Source organism: Prenolepis imparis, unplaced genomic scaffold (genome assembly GCF_030444845.1).
Source record: "Prenolepis imparis isolate NDT839.2.m4 unplaced genomic scaffold, iyPreImpa1.0 SCAF_3, whole genome shotgun sequence".
In the NCBI taxonomy this organism is placed as follows: Eukaryota; Metazoa; Arthropoda; class Insecta; order Hymenoptera; family Formicidae; genus Prenolepis; species Prenolepis imparis.
Genome location: NW_028141161.1, coordinates 3,725,161 through 3,737,671, shown reverse-complemented (window position 1 = coordinate 3,737,671; position 12,511 = coordinate 3,725,161). Strand labels below are relative to the sequence as shown.

The 12,511-nt window shown below is 45.7% G+C and overlaps 4 protein-coding genes across 4 annotated transcripts; 2 read left to right on the top strand and 2 right to left on the bottom strand.

Moving 5' to 3' along the window:
- Window positions 1-553: 553 nt before the first annotated feature.
- Window positions 554-1,513, bottom strand: LOC145934282 (uncharacterized). The gene has a single exon (XM_083034642.1). It carries the CDS (start codon window positions 1,511-1,513, stop codon window positions 554-556), a length of 960 nt encoding a protein of 319 aa, XP_082890768.1.
- A 2,729-nt stretch (window positions 1,514-4,242) lies between these two features.
- Window positions 4,243-6,243, top strand: LOC145934281 (uncharacterized). Its single transcript, XM_083034641.1, has one exon. It carries the CDS (start codon window positions 4,243-4,245, stop codon window positions 6,241-6,243), a length of 2,001 nt encoding a protein of 666 aa, XP_082890767.1.
- A 369-nt stretch (window positions 6,244-6,612) lies between these two features.
- Window positions 6,613-9,369, top strand: LOC145934280 (uncharacterized). The gene has a single exon (XM_083034640.1). It carries the CDS (start codon window positions 6,613-6,615, stop codon window positions 9,367-9,369), a length of 2,757 nt encoding a protein of 918 aa, XP_082890766.1.
- A 781-nt stretch (window positions 9,370-10,150) lies between these two features.
- LOC145934279 (uncharacterized) lies at window positions 10,151-12,022 on the bottom strand. The gene has a single exon (XM_083034638.1). It carries the CDS (start codon window positions 12,020-12,022, stop codon window positions 10,151-10,153), a length of 1,872 nt encoding a protein of 623 aa, XP_082890764.1.
- Between the last annotated feature and the right edge of the window lie 489 nt (window positions 12,023-12,511).

The window sequence follows — 12,511 nt, the reverse complement described above, 5'->3', positions numbered from 1 at the left end:
ATAACAATCAACAGTTTAATTTTATTTGATGTCCGAACTCGCGGACCGGCAGAGTCTTTTCGAGATCTCTCAACTCTCGCTTCGAAACTGCTACAACACCTCTTTTCGCCAAAAACCTCTCAAAGACAAAGCCTGACTTTCTTTCGTCCCGGTGAGAATTCGTCTCACCTGGTGGTTCGATCTCGTCGACTAATAAGGTATCGACACCGAATTTGTTTTCGTGAACTTTACTATTTGCTTAAGATGAGCTCAGAGGGCTGAGTCGAGAATAACAGCCTTTGTCTTCGGAAAGTCATGTTTTGATTTAGGACATTCGAGATCGCAAGTATACACAAGAGAGGTTTAATATTTTCATATGATTCGCGCTTTCTCGAACATCCCGCTCGCCTCGTATATCGGGAGATTACGAACCAGGTTAGATAGGTTTAACGTTGCTTGTCGCAGTCAGCCGGTCGAGTACAATTAAGTTGTACGGTCCGAAAGTTCGGTAACAATAAGAGATTTAACAAACAACAATAGAATTGCGATTGGTCGATGAAGACGAAAGGGAGACTTAAGAGCTAGTGTCGCTGGGAATAGGTAGTCGGCAGATCTGCGTAATTGGTCGTTTCAATGTGGTTTTGGCAGTTCGCAAGGTGATTACTCGCACATGATCGTCCGGACCCGGATGCAATTCCAAGACGCGGGCGAGCTCCCACTTCGATGGGGGGAGCAAATTATTTTTCAAAAGAACTAGTTCGTTAATCTTTAGTTCCGGTTGATTATCCTGCCATTTTCGCTTTTGTTTGCAAAGTAAATAATCGGACGACCAGGCACGCCAGATCTGCTCGAGCATCGCGCGCAGTTGCTGCCATCGGGTCAGCCGATTCGAATTAAGGTCTAAAGTCGATTCTTCGGGCGGACTGACTAAGGGACGACCGATCAAAAAATGACCCGGAGTCAAGACGGAGAAATCGTTCGGGTCGTCGTGTAACGCAGAAATCGGGCGTGAATTTAAACATGCCTCAATTTGACACAGCAGCGTGGCGAATTCTATTTGCGACAATGTGCGAGAACCGACAACTCTTTTGAGATGATATTTCATTCCTTTAACGCCGGCTTCCCAGAGTCCTCCGAAGTGTGGTGCGGAAGGAGGGATAAAATGCCACCGGACGTTATCGTTAGCCATGGTGGTCTTGAGTTGAGAGTCAAGGACGAGTCGTTTGAATGTAGCGGACAATTCTCGATCAGCGCCTTGAAAATTAGTGGCGTTGTCACTGTATATGTCCGATGGCAGACCGCGACGGCTTACAAATCGTTTAAACGCCGCTAGAAATCCGGCAGTGGCGTAATCATCCACATATTCCAAGTGTATGGCTTTGGTCGCGAGACAAATAAATACGGCGACATAGTATTTCTTGGAGCGGTGACCTCGACCCACGGTTGGGATGATGCTCATTGGCCCAGCATAATCGACCCCCGTGTGCGAGAATGGAGTGGAAGGCGAGACGCGGGGACTGGGGAGATTCCCCATGAGCTGGTGTGGTGACAGGGCCCGTTCGCGAACACACCGGACGCAATTTCGGATATAAATTTTAACGTTGGTGCGCGCTGACACGATCCAATAATTTTGACGCAGGACTCTCAACATTAATTGCGTACCACCATGAAGAGTGGCCTTATGAGCCTGGGCAATCAAGAGATTCGAAATTCGATGCTTCGGCAAAATGATAGGATGCCGTTCATTGTAGTTCAACGGCGAATGCTCGAGCCGCCCGCCAAGGCGAATTAGTTCATCTTTCCCGAGGAAAGGGTGAAGAGCTCGTAAAGCACTCGTTTTAGTAACTGAAAAATTGTTCCTTAAGGCGCGTAACTCAGTGGAAAAATGGTTTCGTTGTACATAACGAAGCCAAAACGACGAGGCTTCCTTAAGCTCGGCGGCGGATAAACACCACGTGAGTTTCGTCGACCCGGAAGCGCGACTCCTAATGTTAGAAATAAAACGTCGCACGAGCGCAGTGACTCTAATTAACTTCGTCCAACTCGAGATCTCATTTGGCAATTCCCACTCCGATATATCTTGAGCGTGACACACGACTATCTTTCGCGTTTCGGACTCGATTAGTTCTCGAGATGATGCGTGTTGATTTAGCAATTTATTATGAATAGGCCACGTCGGGGAAGGGGTATTCAGCCAAGCAGGGCCGGACCACCATAATTCAAAGTCGCAGAATTCCGCGGACGATAAACCGCGCGACGCACAATCTGCGGGGTTGTCTCGAGACGAAACGTGATTCCACTTAACCGACGGAAGACGCGTTTGCACTTCCGACACTCGATTCGCTACATACGCGTTCCATCTAGATGGATGGTCACGCAACCATGCCAGGGCGACGGAAGAATCCGATCAACCGTACATCGGTACGTTTTGTAAATTCAGGGAATTTTGTACGAATTCGAGTAATCGTGTTAATAACACGATAGCGTTCAACTCGAGTCGGGGCACGCTGATCGTTTTAATCGGAGCTACTTTAGATTTCGCCGTCAATAATCTCACCGAAACCTCGGTGAGCGATTTAAGAACTCGCAGATATACGACAGCAGCGTACGCGCGATTCGAAGCGTCGGCGAATCCGTGAAGTTCGACCGCGGCGTTTTCCGGATGTATGCCGGTCCATCGCGGGATACGGACTTCCTTTAATTTTAAAAATTCCACGCGATATTTTTCCCATGGCTCCGACAGTTCCTTCGCGATTGGGGTGTCCCAGTCACACTTACAAATCCATAATTTTTGTATTAATATCTTCGCAGTTATTACGACCGGAGAGGCCCATCCTAACGGATCAAAGAATTTAGCAATAAATGAGAGGATCGAGCGTTTGGTGTTTGTACTGATGGACGGGAGCTCGACCTTGAATCTCAATCCTCGCGCGGTATCCATGTAAGACCGAGTACCTTTAGCGTGTCGTCTTTGTCAAATGGGTGTTCCATTGCTAATTCGTGTTCGCCCTGCGGAATGTCCTTTAACAATTCGTCTAAATTGGCGGCCCACTTTCGTAAGTGAAACCCGCCTTGCGACATTAATTTCATGAGTTGATTACGACTTTCACGAAGCGACGGGACGTCGTCCGCGCCGAATAACACGTCGTCCACGTAAATGGAATAATGTCTTGAGCTCGCGGAAGGCAATGTCCGTCGTCGAGAGTTAATTGCTGGATAACGCGCATGGCGAGATACGGAGCGGGAGCGGTACCGTAGGTGACTGTTAAGAGTTGATAGGATCGAATCGGGCGATTTGCTTGCGGTCGCCATAGAATACGAGTAAAGTCGACGTCATCCGAATGGACGTAGATTTGCCGAAACATCTTTTCGATATCGGCGGTATACACGTAACGAGATTGTCGCCAACGAAGTATGATGGTCGACAAGTCGCGTTGCAACTTAGGCCCCGTCATCAAGTGATCATTGAGCGTGGAGCCATTGCTGGTTTTACACGACGCGTTAAATACTACGCGAAGTGTTAGTACCGTAGCGTGTTTCGTGCGCGTTTGAATATGGCGCGCAAGGTGAGAGAGGGCGCGTGATAGTACGTGTGGCGCGCGTGTGCCGGGTTTCCCGGAAGAGAGAGATATATATATGAAAACGACGAGAAAACGGCGGTTATTGAAAGGTTGTGTGTAACCGAGATCTTTGTGATTTAAGTGTATAGAAAAACGATTTAAGGATAAAGTGTGCTAACATACAAAGGCATAGCATTCATTAATTCTTTTCCACGTAAAAATTCCTGTGAGTCTAATCGGTGACTCAACAAATGGTCCTTCGAGCCAGATAACCTCAATTTCGACACATGGTCGACAAGGATATTCACGTAGGTTAACAGTACATCGACAAAGGTAACAAATCAGCTACGTATATATACGGTCAACAGTCACGAGTAAGTATATAGTCAGGTCGAAGTCATCCTTGACTGTATAACGTAAAATTCGGTCTCGCTCTTGTAAGACAAAGAGTTCGAGAATTATCTGCCGCGTCTATTTTACGAAACAGTGCTCTAGTGGTCTTGATTTCAGGTCCGAGAGAGAGTTCACGATTTAGGCATCGCATACAATATTTTGAGGTACAACACAGAATTGCCTGAGAAATCGAGCGCACGCAATACGGATCGAACAAATTTCTTCTTCGTTAGCGGAGAGCAGTCGAATGCGCTGAGAACGTCAAGAAGAATCACACGTATTTGAAAGGTATCCGTATAAGCATTTCGAAATGGCTGAGAATCTGCAAACGCTGAGACGTCAACGAGGAACATGCAAAGCGCGTCTCACTCATTTGGAGACGTTTGTAAACGGATTTCGCGAAACCGATGAGCCACTCGAAACTTTACAAACGAAAATTGAATTCGTTCAAAACACATGGGTTCAGTTCGAAAAGGTACAAGAACTGATAGAAGAATTAGACGAGAACGATAACGAGCGCCAGGTCATTGAGGAACGGTATTGTTCGATTATCGGTCGCGCGCGAGCTCTTGTACATGAGATTGAACGTCCTCCCGGTAATAATGTCAATAACGCCAATAACAACGCGATAAACAATAGGCTAAAGGTCAAGCTGCCAACCATGAATCTTCCTATTTTCGATGGTCATCCGGAGAAATGGTTAGAATACAGGGATAGTTTCCAGGGCCTCATAGAATCCAATTGCGAGTTAACAGATATTCAACGCATGTATTATTTGAGATCGTCTCTAAAGGGTAAGGCCGCTGAAGTTATCCAATCTCTCGAGTCTTTCGCAGAAAATTATCCGATCGCTTGGAATCTCTTGAAAAGGAGATTCGAGGATAAACGAGCAATAGCTAGTAGACATTTGCAATTATTACTAGATATCCCAGTAATGCAAAAAGAATCAGGATTGCAACTGAGACAGACGTTGGATGGTATTTTACGACACATTCGAGCCTTAGAATCTCTCAAGGTTAATACGTGGGATACAGTAATTAATCATTTAATGATCGCAAAGTTTGATACCGCGACACGGCGTGAATGGCGAACGCACATCAAAGATAGGGACAATATCACGGTTGCCAGCTTGACTGACTTCCTCGAGGAAAGATGTCTAATAGTTGAACCGGAAACAAGTAAGGCGGGTACGGATAAGACACAGTCGAATAAATTTATATCACAGCAAAAAAGGTCAGATAAGTCAGCTTCATTTGCAAGTACAAGTAGGGAAACTCGAGACATGAGAAAATGTAGTTTTTGCAATGAAGAATCTCACTCAATGTATTCTTGTAACAAGTTCAAGGACTTGAACGTTCAACAAAGAGCGAACGCCGTAAATGAGCGAAGGCTTTGTCGTAATTGTTTGCGGTCGGGTCACTTTGCGAGTGCATGTCAATCGTCAAATTGCAAGAAGTGCAATGCGAAGCACAACACGTTATTACATCAGAGCGAACAAGCCGATAACGCGACCAATAATTCTCACACCAACGTTAAGAGTTCAAGTTCAGGAAGCGCGGAAAGGCAAGATACGAGCGTTAATTGTAGCAGCGTTAACATCCCTGTGCAGTCTAGGGTACTTTTGTCAACCGCTCGCGTATGGATGTACGATTCTTTCGGAAAGGCGCACGAATGTCGAGTATTGTTGGATTCGGCATCGCAATCCAACTTCTTAAGTAAAGCCTTGTGCGATCAACTTCAACTTACAAAGCAAAGATATAATTGTTCGGTAGGAGGCTTGGCGTCCTCGATTAACATTACGGAATCCGCGTACACGGTGATTCAATCAAAGCATACGGCGTATCGAACCAAGATTAGGTTTTTAATAATTGAGCGAATAATTGATAGGTTACTGTTGTCGGATATTGATGTCGGGCATTTGCACGTTCCGAATAATATTCGACTCGCCGATGACAAGTTTCACGTGTCTGATAAAATCGACGCTATCCTGGGAGCCAGCGTGTTCTGGAGTCTACTATGCATCGGTCAAATCAAGCTCGGCAAATTCCAGCCGATGCTTCAAAAAACGCACCTCGGATGGATAGTTTCCGGAGAAGTCGCCGAACGGGAGCAGCATGTTTCTTCTGTTTGTTGTTTTTCAGCCGAAGCACAGATTCATGATAAGCTTGAAAGATTTTGGAGAATCGAAGAAGTTGATCACAGCCCAATTATGTCAAAGGACGAGGAAGATTGCGAGACGCATTTCTTGAAGACCTATCAACAAGACAAAACGTTTCACGGTCAGCCTACCATTCAAGAATCATCCCGATGAATTAGGAGACTCATATGACGGTGCTCTTAAGCGATTGTACAAGCTTGAGCAACGTCTTAACAAGGATTCATTATTGAAGGAGGACTATGTACGTTTCGTGGAAGAATATATCAATCTCAAGCATATGACGGTTGTCAACGAAAATCAAGAAAGGTCTTTAATAGCACATTACATTCCACATCACCCAGTGGTGACCACCATCAACGACAAACGCAAACTCCGTGTGGTGTTCGATGCTTCGGCAAGGACCTCCTCTGGAAAATCATTAAATGACCTTCTACTGGTAGACCTACCATTCAACAGACTCTTTTCTCGATTGTCCTACGTTTCCGACAATATCAATACGTCCTAACGGCAGATGTGATCAAAATGTATCGCCAAGTCAACATTATAGAAGAGCAAAGAAACTTACAACAAATCCTATGGAGATCAAGCAGCGACGAACCGGTTCAAGCATACAAGTTAAACACGGTAACATATGGAGTATCCTCAGCACCCTTCTTGGCAATAAGGGCATTACATCAAGCGGCGCACAACGCACGTACATCTCATCCAGACGCGGCTCAAGTAATCCTTCGCGACTTTTACGTTGATGACCTTTTAACGGGTCATGACGACTTAGACCAACTACGAGTGCTCAAGAACGAGATCACGACGGTGTTGAAATCTGCCGGTTTCGAGTTGGCCAAATGGAAGTCCAACGAGACGACATTGTTTGAGCGGGACACCGAGGACGCGGTGATGATCACCACCATTGAACATGAAGTCAAAACCCTTGGTTTACTTTGGGCTCCGGTCCGGGACATTCTACAGTATCAGGTGAACATACCTCGTACCAATCTCAAGGTGACGAAGCGCACAGTGCTATCCGTCATATCACAAATATTCGATCCGTTGGGATTGGTCGGACCAGCCACGATCCAGGCAAAAATTATGTTACAACGGTTATGGCAACTCAAGGTGGATTGGGACGAATCGTTGCCAATAGATTTACATCATAAGTGGATTACATATGTTGAAGAATTGAGGTCCCTCAATGACATCGCCGTCCATCGAGTAATCATCTGTCCAGACCCAGTCTTGATAGAGTTACATGGGTTTGCAGATGCGTCGGAGAGCGCTTACGGTGCCTGCATTTACCTACGATCAGTCAGCAGCGAAGGTGCCGTCACGGTCCGGCTAATCTGCGCGAAGTCAAAGGTGGCACCATTAAAAACAATCTGCATTCCACGCCTAGAATTGTGTGGAGCTTTATTACTTTCGAAACTAGCTAACGCAGTGGCACAAGCGCTTACTATACCATTAAATAATCGACATTATTGGTGCGACTCTACGATCGTGCTCTCGTGGATTTATGGAGAGCCTCACATTCGAAAAACGTTTGTAGCTAATCGACTGACTGAAATTCATCAGTTAACATCTCGTGAGCAATGGCACCACGTCAAATCGGAACACAACCCTGCAGACGTAATTTCACGTGGAATCAGTCCGAATCAGCTGAAGGATTTGCAACCTTGGTGGTACGGACCCGAGTGGCTGCAGCATCCGGAGGAAAACATACAGCAACCTGTTCCGTTAAACATCGGTGAGGATCCCGAGACAAAACGATGCACAGTATTGGCTACTCAAATTATTGAGGCAAGCCCCATCCTGGAGCGATATTCATCTTTGTCGAGACTTAAGAGAATCATCGCGTACTGTTTACGCTGGATAAAATTTCACAGATCTAAGGATGCGTTGCACAATGCTCCGTTGACTGTGAGCGAGCTCGATCAAGCAATAACAACCATCATTCGACAAGTACAAAGTGAGAGATTCAGTCGAGAAATACAAGATTTACGTTCTAAACACCAAGTCAATCACGATAGTCCGCTACTCACGCTTCATCCATTTCTAGATAGTGAAGGTCTTGTTCGAGTGGGAGGTCGGTTGCGAAATGCCCAGGTCTCTTATACGCGTCGACACCCAATCATTTTGCCTGGTAATCATCACGTTACTACGCTAATCATTCGCGATGCCCATTATCGCTCACTACATTCAGGAGTACAGGCGCTGTTATCAACGTTACAAGAGTCATTTTGGATTTTATCTGCAAAGTCAACAGTGAAGAAGGTTCTTCATGGATGCATCGTCTGCTTCAGATCAAGACCTATATCAGCGCAACAAATAATGGGAGATTTACCAGAAACTCGCGTAACTTGTCATCGGGCGTTCTTAAACGTCGGTTTAGATTACGGAGGTCCTTTTCACCTTAAGTTGAGTCGTAATAAATCATGTAAGGCATATATTTGTTTATTCATATGTATGAGCACGAAAACTATTCATTTGGAATTGGTTACGGATTTGAGTACTCCTGCCTTTATTAACGCACTTAAGAGATTCGTTGCTCGTCGAGGAATGTGTATCAATATTTACTCCGACAACGGTACTAATTTTAAGGGTGCGAATAACGAATTGCGCGAGTTGTATGAGTTTATAAATCAACAGTCTTATCAGACAACGATCGATCGTTTCTGCATTGAGCAAGCCATTCAATGGCACTTCATTCCTCCATATTCTTCCCATATGGGAGGCTTATGGGAGGCCGGGATTAAATCGGTAAAAACCCATTTACGCAAAATTTTAAGCGATGCGTTGTTGACTTACGAAGAAATGTATACCGCGTTAACTCAAGTGGAGGCCGTCCTTAATTCTCGACCATTGACCCCGGTTTCGAATGATCTCACTGATCTTACAGCCTTAACACCCGGACATTTTTTGATCGGGGAGGCACTTACTAGTATACCAGACCGAGATTGGTCGGGAATACCCACCAACCGACTTACTCGTTTTCAATACATCGCTAAATTGACCCAGCAATTTTGGGCGCGGTGGTCCACCGAGTATTTATCGCATCTCAATCAAAGATACAAGTGGAATCGCAACGACCGGTCATCTATGGTCGAGAAGGGAACGATGGTCATATTGCGAGACGAAAATACACCGTCAATGCATTGGGCATTGGGCCGAATCGTGGAGTGCCATGCAGGGCGTGATGGCAAGGTACGAGTAGTTAGCATTAAAACTGCCCAGGGACTCAAAAAACGAGCAGTAGCCAAAATATGTATCTTACCCATAGAAAATTAGTTTAAGTATATTCCATTATTTCTATGCGTTGTTACTCAAGTGTAATTTATTGAAAGCCCGTGCTTTCAAGGCGGGCGGTATGTTAGTACCGTAGCGTGTTTCGTGCGCGTTTGAATATGGCGCGCAAGGTGAGAGAGGGCGCGTGATAGTACGTGTGGCGCGCGTGTGCCGGGTTTCCCGGAAGAGAGAGATATATATATGAAAACGACGAGAAAACGGCGGTTATTGAAAGGTTGTGTGTAACCGAGATCTTTGTGATTTAAGTGTATAGAAAAACGATTTAAGGATAAAGTGTGCTAACATACAAAGGCATAGCATTCATTAATTCTTTTCCACGTAAAAATTCCTGCGAGTCTAATCGGTGACTCAACACGAAGTTTAGTCGTGCTACTAGATTCGCGAAAAATTGGATGGTGAGGTATGTACACCGGTGGAAAAGTCGTCGCAATATCGTCATAGACGGGCTTCATATGACCCATTATTTCGTATTCTTTTAAAAACTCGAAATACGGATTCGCGAGATTCGAGTTTCTCTCTAAACGCCGTTCTAATTTAGAGTACAACAGCGCGGCCGTCTCGCGGGAAAATCCAATATCGAGAGGAGGGTCGGTTTTAAAGGGTAACCGTACGATGTATCGTCCGTTGGGTAAACGTCGATGAGTTTTAATAAAATATTGTTCGCAACGCTGATCTTCTTCCGACAGCGGGGTTTCGGAAGAGATTTCCTCGACCTCCCAAAATTTTTGGAGGAGAGCGTCTATCGGTGGATCCGAAACACAATTTAGCGAAGGAATAGATTCGTTAGATCAGTATTTCCGGTCGGGCCGGATAATATCCATCCCAAGGCGGTGAGCTGGGCCGTCGGAGTGCCGATTGGGCCTTGTATTACTTCATGTAGTAATAACGTGCCGTACAAGTCTGCTCCGATGAGTAAATGAATCGGGTGGCTACTGAACGGATCAGGATCCGCGAGTGACAACTGATTTAAGTGAGGCCAGGAATCCATTGGTTTATTCTGGGAACCTGCGTAGGAAGTAATTTTTTGATACACAAACGCGTTCAATTTAAAAACGGAGCCTCGCCCGATGCAAGGCATAAGAGTAAGGGTTACGCGAGATTTCGCCACGCCGCTGTATTGCTCGCCGAAGCAATGTACCTGTAAGCTCGCGCGGTGACGCTTCGTGCACAGTGTTTGACATAATGCCTCGGATATGAAACTAACAGCGGAGCCTTGATCTAATAACGCACGCACTTTGAAGATGCGGCCTTCGGCAGTGCGAAGAAGCACCCACGCGGTAGCTAGCAGTATTTTCGGCGTTTTTTTGATTGGAGCATGGACAGTTTGAACTGAGGCGACCGCATTCTCGCTCTCAGGAGCGTCTGAATTGCTCCGTTGTGCATTATGCGCGTTTTTATTTTCCCCAGTGGACATCGTGTTAGCTGGTGTCGTAGCATTGGAATTGCGATGTAAAAGCGTATGATGCGTCCGTCGGCACACATTGCATCGGTTTTGACTAGGACAATTGTTCGGAAAATGACCGATTTTCAAGCAATTAAAGCAACATTTTTTGGACTTGCAAAGCCGAGTTCTCTCTTCGACGGAGTTACGTTTGAACTCGTCGCATTGAGTCAGTCGGTGATTACCGGAGCAACTCAAACATTGATTGGTATCTACGTGATTAACTGATACGCGATTTAAACTCTTGATTTTATTGTTGAGTACGTCTTGCTTTGATTTAGAATGATCAGTGAGACCCCGAATACGCATCGTCATAAAATCACGTATTTCTTCATACGTGGGATAAATGTTAGATTTTCCGCGCAGCAAATTCCACTCGTTTCGCGTGCGTGGACTAAATTTCTGAGAAATTATATAAACTAATATGTCATCCCATCTTTCCACGGGTCGGTCCATATTCGACAGCGCAGCTAAGGAAGAGGCGACGGTATCACGTAACGTCTTAAGCTCTACGGCAGTTTCCGTTTTCATAGCGGGTAATTCGGCGAACGCGTAGAGATGCGCGTGAATTATCGCGCGCGGATTATCATACTCCTCGACAAGCAGTTGCCAAGCAGCGTCGTAATTTGAGTCCGCGATTTTGATATGATTTATTAATAACGCGGCGTCACCCGAGACACTGGCTTTTAAGTAGTGTAACTTTTGCGTATTCGACAGTGATGCTTTAGATGCTACAAGCGATTCGAATATTCCGCGGAAGTTTTCCCATTCAGCAAAATAACCAGAAAATTTCGGCAACGAGATGCGAGGTAATTGTAGAGATGCCGCACTGGAGTCTCGTACTGAAGCGTCGCTTACCGAAGTGGTTGTAGCGTCCGGATTGTCCGGCGATAAGTTACCAATGCAGTCGGCGAGATGATCCGCGGCCTCGTGATAGGCATCCTCGGCTGAGAAGAATTCCTCCTTGTCGAAATATTCGATCTCGCGCTGCTCCTTGGCCGTCGCTAGTTGAAGAAGTCGAACGTTCAGCCGCTGACAGTTTTCCCAGGAGGCTTCCAGATTCGTTAATCGACCTTTCGCCTTGTATAAGGTGATGTTGGCCTTGCCAATTTTTTTAAAGTTCGGGATCACTCGTTTAATCGTAGTAATTACGAAGGATTGCTCCACAATTAGGTCCAGTAGTTCATTGGACATGGTTGCAGTTGAAAGACCGGCTGACCTTCGTTGAGTGAAGAGGGTAGCTGGTCGAAGGCCGTTGAATGCGGCACACAGCGGATTACGCTAATCTTGTTCAGGGTGGTAGAACAGAGAGATAACCTGAAGCTTCGCTAAGGAGCTCCGCTGAATCTTTAAGAACGCGCCGTTGCAGGTTATGCAGGGCGCGTTTTGATCTGGTCGCGTGATAAGTAACACGTCACTTACTTGAACAGTCCGCGTTATTCGTGAGATGGACTGAACTACGACGTTAGTTCTCACGGGAGGTGTTATTAACGTACTCGCGATAAAACAATTTCGCGAGGGATGTCTCGAAATTCACTCACCTTCCACGCACTTTGTTTTGAAGATTCATGTCTTTTAATCCGGCTCGAAGGACCATTTAATGTTGACGCGCCTTCGAATGATCACGCCCACATTACACTTTTATTTTTGGAGCTGGTGTACAGGCAGGAAGAATTATTAATT